Below are 19,015 nucleotides of genomic sequence, written 5' to 3' on the forward strand. Positions count from 1 at the left end.
TAAAGTGCTTTGGGACTTTTATAGTTCACCCTCATATAGATTGTGGTTGTTGCTTGAGTGGGGTTCTCACCCCATCAACTAATATCCCAATATCTTTCAGAGTGAGACCTAGTGAGACCACAGGAGGAGGTGTAAAAGCACAAGACTTGGTAAAACCACAGGAGGCGGTATAACAGAGAGAGACCTTGAGAGACCACAGGCAGCATAACTCAGCGAGGCCTAGTGAGATGACTGGAGAAGGTACAACAGAAACAGGCCTTGTGAGGCCACAGGAGGGGGATTTAACTGAGCGAGACCTACTGAGACCACTGGAGGAGGTACAACAGAGCCAGGCCTTGTGAGGCCACAAGAGGGGGTATGACTGAGTGAGACCTAGTGAGACCACTGGAGGAGGTATAACAGAGCCAATCATTGTGAGGCCACAGGAGGGGGACAGCAGAGCCAGGCCTGATTCAGAAGGACTGCCCTGCTGCGGGAAGGACACCATTGCTGCCTGGAAAAAAAGGACTGGATCCCGCTGGCCTGGATCACAAGGGTTAGTCAGCCGATGCCCTGTGTGAGCTACAGTGACACCACAAACGTCCAGAGACCCCCTGCAATTGCCCTGCTGACCAGTACCAACGAGACCAGCCTGGACCTGCCTGAGCCTGCTGTTGACCTCTGTCTGAAGTGAGTCCTGATTCACAACAGGTGACCTCAGGTCCTGGATAGTTGGTTGGCCTCAGTGGAAGCTCCTCCTGCAGAAAAGGTGAAGAAACAGATGTTTTGGGCTCCTCTTGGCTGCAAAGTCATTTATTTGTGCCAAATATGGACCAGCAATGCAAAGCTCCAGTGGGACTTGATCTTCGCTACGACAACAACCGTTCACGATGACTGCCAATGGGAGGCCTCTGCCACCTAGAATAGTGCTCATTGCGAGGACTTGAGAAAGTAAGGGCCAGATGTACGACCCGTTTTTGCATGCGCAAACGGGTTTGCGACCCATTTGCACATGCAAAAACCTACAGGGCCATGTACAATTCCTAAATAGCGAGATGCAATTTATTTGCAACTCTCTAATTAGGAATTGCGAGTCGCTATTAGGAAGGGGCGTTCCCTTCCTAATAGCGACCCCAAATGCCATGTATGACTGTTTTGCAACTGCAATTGTGGTCGCAAAACATTTGCAGTTTACCACCCTCTTTTGGTTGGCCAGCCATTCCCAATGGGGTCGCAAATTGAGAGTGGCTCATTAATATTCATGAGCCTCGCATTATGCGACCCCATTGGGAATCGCTAACAGTGTCTCTGACACTGTTATACATTTTCTCTTGCGACTTGCAAATTGCGGCTCACAAGTTTTCGCAATTTGCGAGTCGCAAAAGCAAATGGTCTTACATCTGGCCCTAACTTCCTAGTGGGACTACCATAGTCCTTGTGTCCAATCCTCACTCCATTGCTATTGTCCGGACCTTAAAACTTTATCTCACTTCCTCGTGACCAGATACCTGAAATTGGCGCTTTGTGTTTCTTGGCGCTATTTCTACTAAAAACTTTAAAAATGTATAAATTTGGTACTATTTATTGGATTCATATTGTTTTGGTATCATTTTACTTATTAAAATAAACTCTATGTTTCTAAAGTGCTTTGGGACTTTTATAGTTCACCCTCATATAGATTGTGGTTGTTGCTTGAGTGGGGTTCTCACCCCATCAACTAATATCCCAATATCTTTCAGAGTGAGACCTAGTGAGACCACAGGAGGAGGTGTAAAAGCACAAGACTTGGTAAAACCACAGGAGGCGGTATAACAGAGAGAGACCTTGAGAGACCACAGGCAGCATAACTCAGCGAGGCCTAGTGAGATGACTGGAGAAGGTACAACAGAAACAGGCCTTGTGAGGCCACAGGAGGGGGATTTAACTGAGCGAGACCTACTGAGACCACTGGAGGAGGTACAACAGAGCCAGGCCTTGTGAGGCCACAAGAGGGGGTATGACTGAGTGAGACCTAGTGAGACCACTGGAGGAGGTATAACAGAGCCAATCATTGTGAGGCCACAGGAGGGGGACAGCAGAGCCAGGCCTGATGAGAGCACAGGAGGGAACAACAGAGTCAGGGCTGATAGGAATTTTAGGAGGAGTACAACAGATCCAGTCCTTGCGAGAGGACATGAGTGGAAAATAGAGCTAGGCCTTGTAAGACCACAGGAGGGTAAAACAGGGCCATACCCTGTAAGACCAGAGAAGAGTGCACCTGAGACAAACCTGTAGAGAATAACCAAGACAGGACTTGGGAGATCACAGGAAAGGACAGCAGAGCCAGGTCTCAAACGACACCAGGAGGAATACGTTGGAGGGAGACCAGTAAATCCATAACCAGGGCTTACAACACCACAGGAGGGGAGAGCATAGAGGAGGGTACAACAGAGACAAGGGCATGCGACTACAAGAGGGGTACAACAGAGACAGGAGTCATGAGACCACAGGAGGGTAAACAGGGCCATACCTTGTAAGACCAGAGTCGGGCGCACCTGAGACAAGCCTGGTCAGACTACAGGGGAGTATAACCAAGAGAGGACTTGAGATCACAGGAAAGGACAGCAGAGCCAGGACTCAAGAGACACCAGGAAGAATACGATGGAGGCAGACCAGTAAATCCACAACCAGGCCTTACAACACCACAGGATACGAGAGCGTAGCCCGGCCACAAGGCCAGAGGAGGGTACAACAGAGACAAGGGCATGAGACTACAAAAGGGGGTACACCAGAGACAGGACTCATGAGACCACAGGAAGGTAACACAGGGCCATACCTTGTAAGACCAGAGTCGGGTGCACCTGAGACAAGCCTGGCCAGACTACAGGGGAGTATAACCAAGACAGGGCTTTAGATCAAAGGACAGATTTCACCCAAACAGAAATACTAGAACTGTTCTCCTCGCAGTGCTAGATGATCTTAGCATGGCTGTGGATGTTAACAACACAAGACATGAAGAACGTATGTTTGTTGATATGTTTTTTCACTTTTAACCCCTTAACTGCTGGGCCTACCCTCCAACCCCCCTCCTCCCCCAGTGCTGAGCCCTTTTTTGGATATTTGGGGTAGTTCGTGCTTAGGCCCCTGTAACTTTTTAGCCATATAAGGTATCCATGTCAAATTTGCGTCCTTCTATTCCAACATCTTGAGGATTCTAAAGGTATCCAGGGTTTGTGGATTCCCCTGGAGGGGATCCAGAAATTAGCCAAAATACAGCAACATTTTGAATTTTGGGGGAAAAATGGGGAAAAAGTGCTGCCGATGAAAGCGTCTGTTTTTTTCCCTGCAAATAATATCAACAAAGGGTTTGTGGTGCTGATATCACCATCTTCCCGACTTTCAGGGACTGACAGACTTTTGTTGGAAAACCAAAATGTTTTACACAGTTCTGGCATTTTACTGGGCCATAGCCAATTTTTAGGTCTCGGCTAGGTAGCGCATGCGCTGTCTCGTTGAGAGGTGCTGTATACAGTATTGTGGGGGAAGCTCCGCCCACTTTCTGCCCATGCTTTTGATTGGCTCAAAACTGAAATGCTGCATTCTGATTGGTTGCCGGCGTATTAGTCTCGCCTCCTTACTGCCATGACGTCATGTTTATCCTTCCATGGCTATCAGCCCCTTTACTTCAGCAACTCTTTTGTTCCCCTGCCTCCCCCTGTTCCCTCCCGCAGTTTGAGACTTCTCTGGCCACCACCACCCACCCACCCACTCCCATTCCTGCCTTCTTCGGTGCCCGCATTTTTGTTTACAATGCAATAGGACTCCCGTAAATACAAGTCCTATTGCATTTGTAAATGCTTTTTAGGTCTCGCTTGAGCCAGCGCATACGTCGTGCGGAGAGAATTTAGTAACTGGCTTTTAAAAGTGCAACCAAAGGCTTTTCTCGGCCTTCAGCGTGAGGGAACGCGCGCGTGAACGTGCACATGAGTCATCTGGCTTTTGTAATGGCTCATTAAGTCTTACAATGCTTCTCCACCCCCCCTCTCCCTCTATGCTCTCACTCCCCCCTCCCTTCTCCCCGTCGCTCTTAGTCAGTTTCATTTGCATCTTTTTTTTTTATTTGCTGAGAGTGCGCGCATTGTGCTTACGTTTTGTTATTGTTAAATAGAGTGCGCTTCCACTCCCCCCTCCCTTCTCCCCTTCAGCTCCATTTTCCTTTTTTTTTTTAGCTGAAAGTGTTCCGTTTTGTTCCCTCTTAGTCAGTTTCATTTGCCATCTTTTTTTTTTTTGCTGAAAGTGCTCCGTTTTGTTCTTGGAAAATAAATAGAGTGCGCTCATTTTGCTTACGTTTTGTTATTGTTAAATCAATAAAGTGTGCGCATTTTGCAATTACACCCTCTCTCTCTGCTTCAACTACCCCCTCCCTTCTCCTCCTCCCTACTAGTCAGCTCCATTTTCTTTCTTTTTTTTTAAGCTGAAAGTGTTCCGTTTTGTTCTTGTTAAATAAATAGAGTGTGCGCATTTTGCAATCACCCCCTCTCTCTCTGCTTTCACTCCCCCTTCTAACTAACTCCTGAGGCGGAAAGCCGGGAGTGCTGCTCTTTTTACTTGCTTTTAAATTTGTACTGTATTATTGTGGTTGTTTCTTACTTGCACCTTGCCACGATCTTTTCGCCTGCCCTCAGAGGTCCCAGACAGCCGATTTGGGTGCTGCCTTGGGGAATCCTCCCTCGCTGCCGCCATCGACCGCGAGCGAGTAAGCTCCGCCCACTCTACCGGCCACGCCCCCTTCCATCTGGTATAAAGGGCGCGCTGATTACTAGCGCGTCCTTCTAACTAACTCCTGAGGCGGAAAGCCGGGAGCGCTGCTCTTTTTACTTGCTTTTAAATTTGTACTGTATTATTGTGGTTGTTTCTTACCTGCACCTTGCCACGATCTTTTCGCCTGCCCTCAGAGGTCCCAGACAGCCGATTTGGGTGCTGCCTTGGGGAATCCTCCCGCGCTGCCGCTCTACCGGCCACGCCCCCTCCCATTCCCTCTTTCCTTTCAATTCCCTCATAAAAGGATGTGTATGGGTCGGAGGCGCAGCGGACGGGCGCAGCGGGCGCGACGATGGCGCGCCGAAGGCGCGCCTAAGGCAAGCCCGTCTGCGCCCGTCCGCGACTGTCCGGGGCTAGGGGCACCCCACTCTGCCTCACCTACCACCTATGCCCCCGACCATTTACGCAGCCTCCAGGGATCATGGCCCCTACCGTCCTCCACCTGCTCCCGCATTTCGTCCCTCGGCCTGTCGCCCGTTGCTCCTCCCGACATCCCCCCTCCTCTAGCTATCCCCCCCCACTCTCCTAGTGACAATGCTCTCCCTGCTACTTCCAAAACCCTTGCGGCTTTTTACCTCAACACCCGTTCTGCTGTAGCCCATGCACACGAACTCTCGGTACTGCTTGACCTTCATGCCCCAGATCTTCTTTTTCTTACGGAAACTTGGTTCTGCGATGACTCCCTCCCTGCCCTATTGGCCACCCTTCCAGCTTCATATTCCGCCCTTCGAGCAGATCGCCCTATTGGCAGAGCCGGGGGCGGCGTGGCGGTCATCGCACGTACCGACCTTCCTTTCCAAACCCTGTCCCTGCCAGACATCGCAAATACCGAGTACCTGGCAATCCGCACCACATCCACTTCGCCCCCTCTTACCTGTTTTCTCACTTACCGTCCTCCCCGATCTACTTCATCGTTTCTCCCTGACTTCCTGGAAGTCCTAGCCACAATCACCGTTAATAACTCCTCTATTCTACTTCTTGGTGACTTTAATTTCTGGCCCTCTGATCCAGCGGAATGCTTATCGTCGAAAGCATTTTCAGAAACTCTCCAATCCCTCAACTTTACACCTCATATTCACTCCCCTACTCATATCAAAGGTCACACATTAGACCAGATCTGGTCCCTGAACTGTCCTGTGGAGTCCCTCTCTATCTCGCCCTGTACATGGTCTGACCACTACTTGATCTCATTTGCCCTCCCTATTCTCCCTCCGACCAAGCCCCCTCGTCCCAAAAACATTTGGGTTCGTGCTTGGGGTAGAGTTGATCTGGAAAACTTATCGTCCCTACTCACCTCTTCCCTCCCTTCTCTGCATGGCCTACCCACCCTCTCCCAGGTCAAGGCCATTGAACAGTGGCTCTCCTCAGGCTGCGATTCAGTTGCCCCGCTAAAACAAATCACCTCTAAGCGAGAGAAGGATGCCAATCGATGGTTCACCGCAGAGCTCAAGACCACCAAACAAGCGGTACGTCGCGCGGAGCGGGCTTGGAGGAGACATTATTGTCCCCTTTTACGATTAGAGTTCATTAACATCTTGACCCAATATAAAAAAGACATCTTGAGGGCTAAAACCACCTATTTCTCCGCCAAAATCCTTGCAGCAGAAAACCAGTCGAAGGAAATTTTTTCGATCGTGCACAATTTGGCGTTTTCAGACAGAACAACTCTAAAGCCCGCCCCTTCCAAAGTACTCTGTCACTCCCTCAATAACTATTTCATTCAGAAAATAGCTACCATCAAAGCCAACATCCCTCCCCCTTCCCCCACCTTTGTGGACCCCCAGTGTCCCCCTCCCAAGGGAGAACTCACTACCCTTCCCCCTCTTACTAAGGAAACCTTGACATCCATAATTCCCCTTGTCAAATCCAGCTCCCCACTAGACCCCTGTCCGGCCCATATTCTCCGTCACATCTTTATCACATGCCCAGACCCTCCCCTGCAACTCCTCAATAGCTCCCTCTCGCAAGGCGTAGTACCGAACCCACTAAAATCTGCGGTCATTGTACCCATCCTTAAAAAGCCAGGCGCGGACCCTTCAATTCCTGCCAACTTCCGCCCCATCTCCCTCCTGCCATTTCTGGCAAAGGTGCTCGAGCGCCATGTCACCAGTGCTCTGAGCTCTTTTGTGGAAAAGCACGGAGCCCTCGCCCCTCGCCAGGCCGGGTTCCGCCCGGCACACTCTACGGAGTCCGTAGTCCTTTCGGTCCTGGACAACCTCAGGGAGGGCATGGATACTAACCAGCCCCAGGCCTTGGTGCTCCTTGACCTCTCAGCCGCTTTTGACACGGTGGATCATACCATCTTGCTTTCCCGTGTCAAGGCGGCGGGGATCGGGGGCACCGCTCTGGTCTGGCTATCCTCCTTCCTGAGTGACCGCACCCAGGCTGTCCGCCTGGGCGACTTCACTGCGGACGCCCGGAGAGTTCAATGCGGGGTTCCACAAGGTTCCTCCCTTTCCCCTCTTTTGTTTAATCTTTATATTGCCCCTCTTATCTTTTCTCTGCAACAAATGGAGGTTGCCGTATTTAATTATGCGGATGACCTCCAGCTAGTCTTCAATCTGTCTTCTTCCTCCTCTTCTGTTCTAAATTTCCAATCTATTTTGCTCCATATCCGGGACTGGATGAACCACAACCACTTGAAGCTCAACCCAGACAAGACTGAGCTGGTGTTGACAGGTGGTTCATCCAGCCCCTGGTCCTCCCTATACTGGCCCCCTTTTCTTGGCCTCTCACCTATCCCCTCTACCTCAGTCAAAACACTAGGCATAAAACTCAACTCTCAACTCACTCTTCACTCTCAGGTCAGCTCTGTGGTTTCTTCCTCTTTTCTATCACTGCGCACTATACTCAAGGTGTCCCGTTTTTTTTCCTTTACTGCCCTCAAACTGATCATCTTGGCCATGGTGGTTTCCCGCCTGGATTATGGCAACGCCCTATATGCAGGTATTCCTGCATATAGTCTACGGCGTTTGCAACAGATTCAAAACCAGACGGCCCGCCTGGTCTTTAATCTCCCGAAATTTCACCACACTACCCCCCTCCTGAAATCCCTACACTGGCTTCCTGTTCGTGCCCGGGTCCAGTTTAAGCTCGCTTCCATCATCTTTCAGGCTCGACTGAGCTCGGCACCGGCTTTTATCTCTTCTGAGATTACCCCTTACGTTCCCGCCAGGGAACTTCGCTCATCCACCCAGTCCCTTCTCACTATCCCACATTATCGGAGAAAGAAATGGTGAGGCTCGAAATTTGCGACCCTTGCCCCGCTCCTCTGGAATTCTCTTCCTTTTGAACTCCGAACCCTCACTTTGTACTCGGAATTTCGGAAACATCTTAAGGCTCATTTGTTTATAAAGTCCTTTAATTAACCTTCCTGTAGCTTGCTCTACCGGTCCTCTGTTAGTTGTAGCGCCAAGAAACCGCTGGTGTATGTGCGCTTTAAAAATAATTTAAATTCAATTCACTCCCCCCTCCCTTCTCACCCTCTCTCTTAGGCAGTTTTATTTTCATGTATGCTTTTGTGCTGAAAGATTTTTTGGTCTTAAAATATGCGGGGCTGCACCAGTGAATCTACACTGAAGGGAACTACTTTGCATGTGTTCCTTGTGAAAGGGCTGCATGGCATAACTCATAGTGAAGTCAGCCAATGGCTGAAGTGGGCTGATACAATACCCCTTAATGTAAGCTGGAAGAACAAGCATTGGCATAGCCAATAGGTCTCGCCTTCTGGACCTTGTAAGTGTTTAGCCAGGCAACAGTTGATGTTGTTGCACCAAGGATATTATGCTGCATAACTAAATACTTATGAGGTCCCAAAAGCGAGACCTATTGGCTATGCCAATGCTTGTTTTTCATATCACTTGTTGCCAACATTCGCACTTTCTTTTGCCTGACCTGTCCAGACGGCTATGTTGTGCATGCGTCGTCCAGCAGCCGCTAAACACACGCTCCTGCTCATGAAGAGGAAGGTGTTTATCAGGAGAGCCGGAAGAGAAGCACGCCGCTAATCGAGACAGAAAGCACGCCCGATGGCAGAGGCAGGATTTCCGAATGACTGAGCACTGTCACAAGAGGCAACGATGTTTCCCCGAAGCCCCCTGCTAGTTCTTCACTTTTTTGCACTCTCAGTTCGCCTTAGCCACAGTTTAGGTCATGTGATCGCGGAGGCGGGGCTAAGACAAGCAGGAAACGGGGAACAACCTTTACAACGCAACTTTTACAACGCACTACCATTACAACGAAACTTTTACAACGCAAATGCATTTACAACGCATGCCATTACAACGCAAGTCTTTACATCGACTTGCACTAGATAGCGTGCTAACATTACAAATAGTGTAGTTTACTATCCCAACACCTTCCCTACTGTTACGTGGACTGGAGTTGGAATTACACTTTTCTAATGTTAGCACGCCATCTAGTGCAAGTCGATGTAAAGACTTGCGTTGTAAAAGCATGCGTTGTAAATGCATTTGCGTTGTAAATGTTTCGTTGTAACAGCATGCGTTGTAAAAGCATGCATTGTAACGTCATACATCCGCAGGAAACAGACAGAAAGTCAACCCGCCCCGGAGCACTGAAGCAGCTTTGTCCCCAAGCATCGTGCCTTACTTTTTCCAAGTTTATTTACCGAGCGCTTCAGGAACCACCGACCTACAGATCCCCCCACCCCCTCCCCTTAGCTTTGAAGGAATCATACAGCAGACGACTACCAGGTTTGTTTTGGAAATTAACCTATTTTTAATCGAAACTGAGGATAAGTTGCTTGTCTTGATTCTGCTGCATATTTTCAGCAATCGCTGACATTTGCATTTCCATGACCATCTGCTCCTGGACAAGATGGAGAGATAGCCTAGGTAGGTAATGCGCCCCCTGCATAGATCTCTGTGTCACCTGGTTTGGAGTAACAGAAGGGCCACCTCATCCTTTTATTCTTGAATGGTTGATAACATGAGCATCTTTGATTTGGCTAACAGAAACATCTGTTGTTAAAGTGCTTGGAAGCCGCTCAGTCGGTGGCGTGTGCTACATGAATGGTCAGTCCTGTATAAGCTGGCCTCGGCCCTGCAGTTATTGAAGCCCGGGCGCAATGTCAGTGCGGATATAATATTTTTTAATACCAGCAGAGGTCAGTAAAAGACCAGATTTGCTTTCTGCTGAGGGACTTTCTTTTTTTAATTTTTATGGCAACTACTTCTATTTAACTTTCTTGATAGAAAACGACCAGCAGATGTTAGTAAAATACCAGAATCACTTTAGCATTCTCTAGATTCCAGTTTATAGAAATAGTCTTCCACGAGCATCTGTAGACAATAATATTTTTTTCAAATCTTGTATTTTCAGTGATATGACCACTGAAGCCCCTGCTTTTATATTAAAAACAGACCTTTGGACTATACCATTTTCTGCTGAAAGGCAATATTTCTCTCCATGTGTTCCCATATCTGGCATGTCACGCAGTTTGGTGCCTACTTCCCGTCCATGTTAAAGAACAGTAGTTGTTTCAGCACTCAGGCTAATGTGCTGCATAGCTAAATAAAGGCGAGACCGATTGCATTGCAAATGTTTGTTGCTATTTGTTGTGCTTTCAACCTCCTTTCAGTTAATGGTAAAAATGGGTATGAAAGCAATAATGATCCTGGAAAGATATACATTTCTGAAAATTAGACAAAACTCTGAGTTCAGTAAGGGGTCATTTGTGTAGATTCTTCGAGGTTTTCTTATAGAACCAAACAGGAAAAATTGAAAATTAGTTGAAAATTCAGCCATTTGTGCCAACGTTGTCACCGGTAACTTCTTTTAAGTATGACAGATTTTTTAAAGCAATATTCAGTAACATCCACAGGACCCTTCTGGTTGTGGGGATAAATAGGACTTGTAGGTTCACTAAGAATCCGATGTGCCCAGAGCCAATAACTGAGCTGCACCTTGCTATGGTTTTTCATTGTGTACCGGGTGTACAGCAATTCACTTGGTAAAATATAAAGAGTGAAAAATAGGTATCGTGGAAAACTATGTATTTCTGAAATGGGAACAACAAAAGGGTATTTTGAAGCAGTGGTTATTTGCACAACTCCATATATGTTGGTACCTATACCAGCAAGTGAATTAGAGGGCTTTTTTGAAAATTATACTTTTTTACACACAGTCCTACATTTGGAAGGGATAAATGCATATAAAGTCAATTGGCAAAAACACTTCTTCTACTATTCTATGTTTCCCAAAGTCTCCCAGAAAAAATGGTACCTCACTTGTGTGGGTAGGCCTAGTGCCAGCGACAGGAAACAGCCCAAAACGCAACGTGAACACACCATATTTTTACAGTGAAAACTGACCCTTTCTTTGTGAAGTGCCTAGCTGTAGATTCTGAACCCTAGCTCTGCCGGCACCTAGGGAAACCTAGCAAACCTATACATTTTTGAAAACTAGACACCCAGTGGAATCCAGGATGGGGTGACTAGTGTGGCTTTTACCAGGTTCTCTTACCCAGAATTCCTTGCCGACCTCAAACTTTATTTTTTTAAAAACACATTTTCTTCACATTTCTGTAATGGAAAGTTCTGGAATCTGCGTGGATCCACAAAATTCCACCCACCCTGCATTCCCAAAGTCTTCCGATAAAAAAGATACCTCACTTGTGTTGGTAGGCCTGGTGCCCGTGACAGGAAACGGTGCAAAACACAACATGGATACACCACATTTTTACAGTGAAAACCAACCCTTGTTTTGCAAAGTGCCTAGCTGTAGACTTTGAACTCTAGCTCTGCTGGCACCGATGTAAACCTAGCAAACCTATAAAAGTTTGAAAACAAGACATCCAGGGGAATCCAGGATGGGGTGACTTGTGTGGCTTTCACCAGGTTCTCTTCCCAGAATCCCTTGCAAACCTCAAACTTTGTAAAAAAACTAAACCATTTTCCTCATATTTCTGTGATGGAAAGTTGTGGAATCTGTGTGGATCCACAAAATTCCAACCACCCTGCATTCCCCAATGTCTTCCGATAAAAATGTTACCTCACTTGTGTGGGTAGGCATAGGCCACGCGACAGGAAACGGTGCAAAACGCAATATGGACATACCACATTTTTACAGTGAAAACGGACCCCTTTTAATGCAAAGTGCTTACCTGTAGATTTTGAACGCTAGCTCTGCCGGCACCTAGGTGAGGTATCATTTTGCTCGGGAGAACAAAGAGAACATTGGGGGGTAGTACATTTGTGCCGGCACGGTGATCCCACGCCAAAAAATATGGAGAAAGTGATTTTTTTACTTACATTTGAGGTTTGCAGGCGATTCTGGGTAAGAAAACGTTGAGGGGTCTCACTGGACTCCCCGAGTTGTCTAGTCTTCAGAAATGAGTGGGATTGGTAGGTTCCCCTAGATGGCCGCGATCCTGGGGGCAAAAAACGCCAGTGCCCCCTTCCTACAAAACCAGGTAGTTTTATGATGGGTGATTTTGAAGTCTCCACAATATGTTTTGGGCCCTTGCCTGTCATGGGTACTTAACCCACCCACATGAGTGAGGTATCATTTTTATTGGGAGACCTGGGGGAGCGCTGAGTGTCTGGACTTTTTTGTCAGTCCGGTGATCCTACAAATTTCTCACACAGACATTTGAGAAAATTATGATATTTTCAGCAAAATGTGAGGTTTGTAGGGGATTCTGGCTAGGGAAACGTTGGGGGATCCACGCAAGCCATACCTCCCTGGACTCTCCCGGGTCTCTAGTTTTCAGAAATGTGTGGGTTTGGTAGGTTACCCCAGATGGCCTCTTTTGGTATTATACTGACCGATCACCACCAGTCAGTCATAAAATGCTTCTTGCTTATTTCCCACTCCACTAGGAAATTCACAAGACAACTATTCATAAATTGGCCCTTTTAATTGTATTGCACTACACATGGAATCACTTCCCCTTGTTTCACCTGGGTGATCAGTTTCCATTCTGAAATGGTCTACTTTTATATGTTGTTATTTTCACTTCCCTTTCTACTACTAAGGAGACTTCGCTCTCCTTGTGGTGTACTAATGTTTACTTTTCCGCACACTATTATTTTTTCCTCAGGATGGTCGCATATACATACAATTTTATATATATTTTAAATAGATTCTGACAAGATCTTCTCTGTATCTCTCGGACTACTTTTGGACATTGTCCTTACTACAGGGCGCTCAGGTATTCTATATTCTTATTAAATCTCACTACTAATGTTTATTCTTTCCTTGCATGCATAATGGAACACTAAACATGCATATTTCTTCGTATCTTAGAGAGCACAATGCATGCAAAATCTAGTTTTTCGCTTGTATTATAATATATACAGGCATTCTCTATGGCCCCCTTCCTTGGGTTCTTATGTTTCGGTCAACATCGCCTATCATGGGTAACACTTTTTATGGCTTTGAGGGAGCTGATGCTACAATGCATTTTTACACAATATCCTCATTGCGTTGTGACCGGCATATATCATTTCATGACACTATTTTCCTTCGCCTCATCACTGCTATATGAGGTTGACACATATGAATTTTACGTAAAAGATCGCATGAGAGATGATGTTCCATTCCAATGTATGTATTTTGTCTGCAGCCTTGACAAAGCCCAATGGACGAAACACGTGTCAGCTGCTTTTGCTCGTATAGACCAGATATTGGCCATTCCTGCTTATATATAAACCGAACATTGTGGAAACTACAAATGGAATGAAATAACTTCACGAAAAAGAACAAAATATTTGATGGACTTCATATTAGGACTACTTTATTTATTAACCCCTTGTGTGCCACGCCCTTTCCCCGCCCTGTGCCGGGCGTTGCATTAGCGGGCGGGGTTCATGACGAGCTGGACTCGTCATGGGCACAGCGCAACCGCGCTCCATGACGAGTCCAGCTCGTCATGGGCACAGAAGGGGTTAAATGGAATTTCTATGTGTGCTCTAGTACTTATTATTGTGTATATTTGGTGCCAAGGACATTGTCCTAAGCAGGTGAACACCCTAGGTGGCAGGGTGTCTGTAGTACCATGGTAGCACCTCTACCCCACATGAAGAAATATATTTATGTTTTAAAATCCTTAACAATAGAGCTGAAAATTGGATCTGCAATTGTTGTGAGCATAGCCACCATATGTGTCTGTATAGTTAGGAAATTATGACTTAGTTTTTGCACAACTCTGAATTTAGGAAATCCTGGGGGGACTTTTCCAGAATGGGCTTGCTTTTTCTGTATGTTGAGGGTACTTTTCGTACGACTTCAGATAAGCTTTATAGATACAAATATGTTTTGTGAGGACAGAAGCTCATTTCTGTGGTAATTATATCAAGACTCAAAAGAGTTTGCTGAAAACTTGCAGGGATTTCTGAAAATTTAAGAGAGTTTCCTGATGACTCAGGGAAGGTTTCTGAGGACTTAAGATTTGTTTTGAGAATGTAAAGTGATTTTATGAGGGTCTGAAAAGTTCCCTAACACTTTGTGTGAGCTCAGTAGTGGTGTTTACACACCGCAGCATTGAGATCTGCTCCTTACACACTGACAGGAGGATAATAAACCGGTCTTACCTGCTTAGGGTGCTTCTGACATCCTGCAAAACAGAGAAACAAACACAGTGAAATCAGTTTCCACAGTAGATGTTAAAGTTATGGCAGTATTTTTGGGAGTGAAACACTTAACTACCTATGGTTAGAAAATAGTGAGTGGGGTCACATGACAGAGTACATTCTGGGGTATTGCATGACTAAGAATAAAATGTGATATTCTGAATGGTAATGACACAGCACAGTGTCATTCTGAATGGAGTCACAAAACACAGCACATTCTGATATTCTGAATGAGTCACTTGGCACATTGTATGATGTTCGTAACAGGGTCACATGCATGGGCATCATTTAGGGATTGCCAGGGGTTGCAGCTGTGACTCCTGTCTTGCCCCTTGTGACCCCTGGCACTGCTTGTGTGACTTCTGGATTCAGAGGTAGCAAAATGAGTACCGAGAACACAGCGGAAGCTCGCCCTTATGGGAGCCGTACTCCACCTTTGTATTTCAAACAATTTTATATTAAACTAATAGTGAATAATAGATTATTATTCACTGTTAGTGTAATAAAAAATGGGGCACGAGGATCTAGAATGAGTACTTGTGTGGCAGATGACAAATAAAAAATGCTTTTAAATGTACGTGGGGTACAACTTGGGGATCGGAGTGTGGTTGTGTGTTTGTGAATATGTTTGTACGTGTGAGCATGAGTGTGTGTAAGTAACAGCGAGTGTCAGTGACAGGTAGTGTGTGAGAGCCACTAAAAGGGAGTGTGAATAAGTGAAGATGAGTGTCAGTGAGTATGAGTGAGTCAGAGTGCTCGAGTGAAAAGTAGTTTGTTGGAGTGAGTGTGAGTGTGAATGAAGGAGAGAGAATGAGTGATACAGAGCGTGTGAGAATGACAGAGTTAGAGCAAGTAAGTATGTTGGAGTCAGAGTAAGAATGAGTGAGAGTGAGGTAAACTGTGTGAGAATGAATGATTGAGTGTGGTTGAGTAAATGTGAGTGAGAATATGATGTAATGCTTGCTAGTCTGCCATTGGCCCTTACATACTGAAGGTAATTTGTGGCTTATAAAGGGACCTATGGAAAAATTCTACTGCTGGAATACTGGAGGCAATTGCTGGCATGGACAGGCACCTGTGAAAACCACTGCTACTGGCAGACTGGAGGCAATGTTTGGCATAGGGGGTAACTGTGGCAAGATACTGGCACTAGCTCATTGGAGATGCTTCTTGGCATAAGGGAGGAAAACCATGACATATGGTGGGTGTAGGAAACCGGGGTCACCAGTCCCTATGGCGGTAACGTGACACGAGCAGCTGGGCACCCAAAGGCCTGTGTGTAAAGCAACCATACAACACGCACCTCTCATGGAACGTGGAACACACACAAAAAGGGACACCATACTGTATATTTTAGGCAAATAATTCAAGTTTATCCAAGCAGTTCAAGATAGATGCAGTTCATGAGACATAGGTGCAATTCATGAGCTATAAATGCAATTCATTGAGATGTACCTGCAAGTCATGAGATTTACATGCAATTCATGGACTATCAATGCAAATCATGAGATATCAATGCACTACAGGAGATATAACTGCAATTCAATGAGAGGTACATGCAAGCTTCACATATTCTGGCGTTGGATTAGCCAGCACCCTATTCACCAACACGTTATTTACCAGGATGTTTCCTGAAGGCTCTAGGCCACCCTCATGTGTCTGACTCCCCTTGGTAGGGCTCGGGGGAACGTAGCGCCACTCCTGGGGGCGTGCAGGAACCCAGGGCAGACCTCGCGGGCCTGCCGCTTTACCTGTAGCGCCTCAGTGGCGATTACCGCGTTATACGCGCTAAGCGGTGAATACCTCAGAACGGAGCATCTAGAATAAAGCGCTACTCGTAATCAATAGCACTGAACACTTCACAACGGAGCATTTGGAATAAAGCGCTACTCGTAACCAATAGCACTGAACACTTCACAACGGAGCATTTGGAATAAAGCGCTACTCGTAACCAATAGCACTGAACACTTCACGACGGAGCATTTGGAATAAAGCACTACTCGTGGTAAGGGCGTAGGGAACTCCTGTGAGCGGAGCCTATCACCATAGCGGTACTCGTAATAATGAAGCATGTAACAATTCAAAAGCAGAACCTGCGAACTTAGCGTTACTCGTAATCAGCAAAGCGTATAACCTTCGGTGCAGAACCTGCAAATATAGCATTATATAGTGTACCTTGCTCTCGACGTCGGAAGGCGTCCGCTCCGGCTCCGGACTTCGCGGTTGCTCCGGCTGCGACGGGGGAAGTCGTCCACGGCCTCGCGCACCTTCTCCAACAGCTGCGACGGCAGCGCCGGGACCCCGGGCTTCTCCGCGGGCCTCGCCACGATGAGGGGGCACTCTCCCGGCTTCCGGGCCGCCGCGGTGAGCGCGCACTGGTCTTCGCGCCACGGGGGGGGGCTCAAGTTAAGCAGGGGAGCTCCGCTCTCAACGGAGCACGCTGCCGGGGGTCCCAGGCCAGGTCAAGGAGCGCAGGGGTCACAGCGCTAATACCTGGTCGATCCCCAGCGATTTCACAATCTGCTTGGCATAGGGTTTCAGTGTTCAGTCTGGACACGCAGTCTCAGTGCTTGGCATATGGTTTCAGCGTTCAGTCTGGACACGCAGTCTCAGCGCTCAGTTTCTGTACTCAGTTGCTATAGGAAGTCTTGATGGCGCAGATGTCTCTGGCGCCCTTAAGGGGTTCTGTTACAGGGGGGTAGGGAGTGAGTTGGCGACTAGGTCCTTCCTAGTCAGGCTGGGCAGAGGTTCCCTGGGTCCTCCTACTGCTGGGCAAGATCAGTGGGTTTCACAGGATCCCTCACTCACTTAAGAGGCAGCACCTAAATCCTGTCACTCTCAGAGGCATAAGTCCCTGGCTAGGCCCTACCGCCTACACTCCTGCGTGGATTCTCCAGCTCTGCTTTACCCCACTGGCCAACTAACTACAAAAAGATCCCTCCCTCACTTAAGTAGCCCTAGGTCAGGTGACCTCTAGCCAAGGCGGCAAAAGTAAAAACCACACCTCCCTTCTAGAAGGTTCCAGCACATTCCAGGAGCTTCCCCATTCTACCTATGGGACAAAAAGGCGGGCTGGTGTCGCAACATTGTTGTGGGGTCCCAGCCAGCTCCTGGCAGCTAGGGTGCTACTAGAACAGGCCACTCTGCAGTAGCAGGGGCCTGTGGCAGCCATCTTGGGAGAAATAAAAAACGAAAAAAACTCAGGGAAAAGGGCCAAGTCCATCACAACCCCCTTCCAGCCAAAAGCCAGGGTAGACCGATCAATGCCTTGATGGTCTTCCCTGCTTGGGGCGAGAAAAGGTGGAAGCAGGCCCGCAACTGCAGATTCTCTTCCACGCTGGAACCCAATGGTTCCCTCTCAATCCTTCCTGGACCAACGAAACCACCCCACTGGGGCTCCCTAGCTAGTTGTGGCCAGGACCAGCCCCTGGGCCGTCCAGATGTCTCTGGCCCGGGTGATCTCGCGGAGTGGGGGGCAGTAGCCCCAGGCCTGTAGTGCCTGTTGACCACTCCGGTCCTCCTCCTTGCAGTCCTAAACTGCCTCTGGTCCTTCCTCCTGGGGTTCACACCCTTAGGCTGACCAGCCTTCAGGGGCGAGGCTCTCCTCCCCCTAACTCTCCTTCTGGGGTTCCTCACCCTACCATGCGAGGCACCCTCAGACCACCACAACCTCCCCAGTCCAGGGCCTTGATCCTTCAACTGGTTCCCCAACCTAGGGTCTAAACCCTTAGGCTGAGCCGGTGCCCGAGGCGAGACCTTCCTCCCTCTGCACCCCCTTCCAGAGTTCCGCACCCTCCCAACGGGAAAAGTACCCCTGGAAGTCAATCCTGGGGGGACACTGTTAGCAGACGTCCCACCCACCAGGTCAGGCAACCCCTGACCCTGGCACCCCAGCCCAGGATCTAAACCCTGCGACTGGGACGTCCCCAGAACCTCAGGAGCTCTGATGACAGATGCTCCGGGTCCTCCTGACACTAGGGGCTCCCCTTCCCTGGACGGCACATCCGGACAGCCTAGGCTCCCAACCTGGGGCTCACTTACGGAACTCTCCAGGCCCTGAGACTGCGGTTGGGGCACCTCGGGACACCTCCCCGTCTCACTCCTTCCTATGGATAGGTCGTGAGGCCCTACAACCCTCTCACTTTCCTGGGACCTAGCTGGGTTATCTGCAACCTCTCCCACCTCGCTGGGTTGGAAGATCCCTGCACCACCCCCTTCAGGGTCACACCCCAATGCCTCCTCAAACACCCTGGGTAAATAGAATGTTGGGTCTTGGGGATCTCTCGGTATGCTGCCACCATCGTCCCTATTGGACGCACTTAATTGGAGGGCGCGTAGCTCCAACTCTTTCAGCTGCAGCTTGTGCGCCATCTTCTTTTCCTCCATTGCCCATCTCTTATTTTCTCTTTCCCTTTCTCTTTCATGTTCCAATTTCGCTAGCTCCCACTTTAACTGCCTCTCCTCCCTCCTGTCCTCGTACTCCTCTGGAGACGCGCTCCTCCTAGACCCTGTCCTACTACTGGCCCCAGAACGTCTCCCTGGGGGCACATTTTCAGACCCATCCACATTTGGTATGTCTAGTACTTCCTGGGCGCTCTCCTCCTGAGGTGCATCTGGCGCCTCCTGTCCCTCATCCTCTC

The 19,015-nt window shown here is 48.1% G+C and overlaps 1 protein-coding gene across 1 annotated transcript in view; it reads right to left on the reverse strand.

Moving 5' to 3' along the window:
* The window catches only part of LOC146859312 (E3 ubiquitin-protein ligase TRIM39-like), a 165,709-nt gene that overhangs the window by 78,636 nt on the left and 68,058 nt on the right, over window positions 1-19,015 (reverse strand). The window contains exon 4 of the mRNA XM_085649983.1: window positions 14,337-14,359. Within this exon, the coding sequence (XP_085506109.1) occupies window positions 14,337-14,359 (23 nt within the window). The remainder of the gene's footprint in view (window positions 1-14,336; window positions 14,360-19,015) is intronic.

The sequence above is a fragment of the Triturus cristatus genome, chromosome 3_2 (assembly GCF_964204655.1).
Source record: "Triturus cristatus chromosome 3_2, aTriCri1.1, whole genome shotgun sequence".
Classification (NCBI taxonomy): Eukaryota; Metazoa; Chordata; class Amphibia; order Caudata; family Salamandridae; genus Triturus; species Triturus cristatus.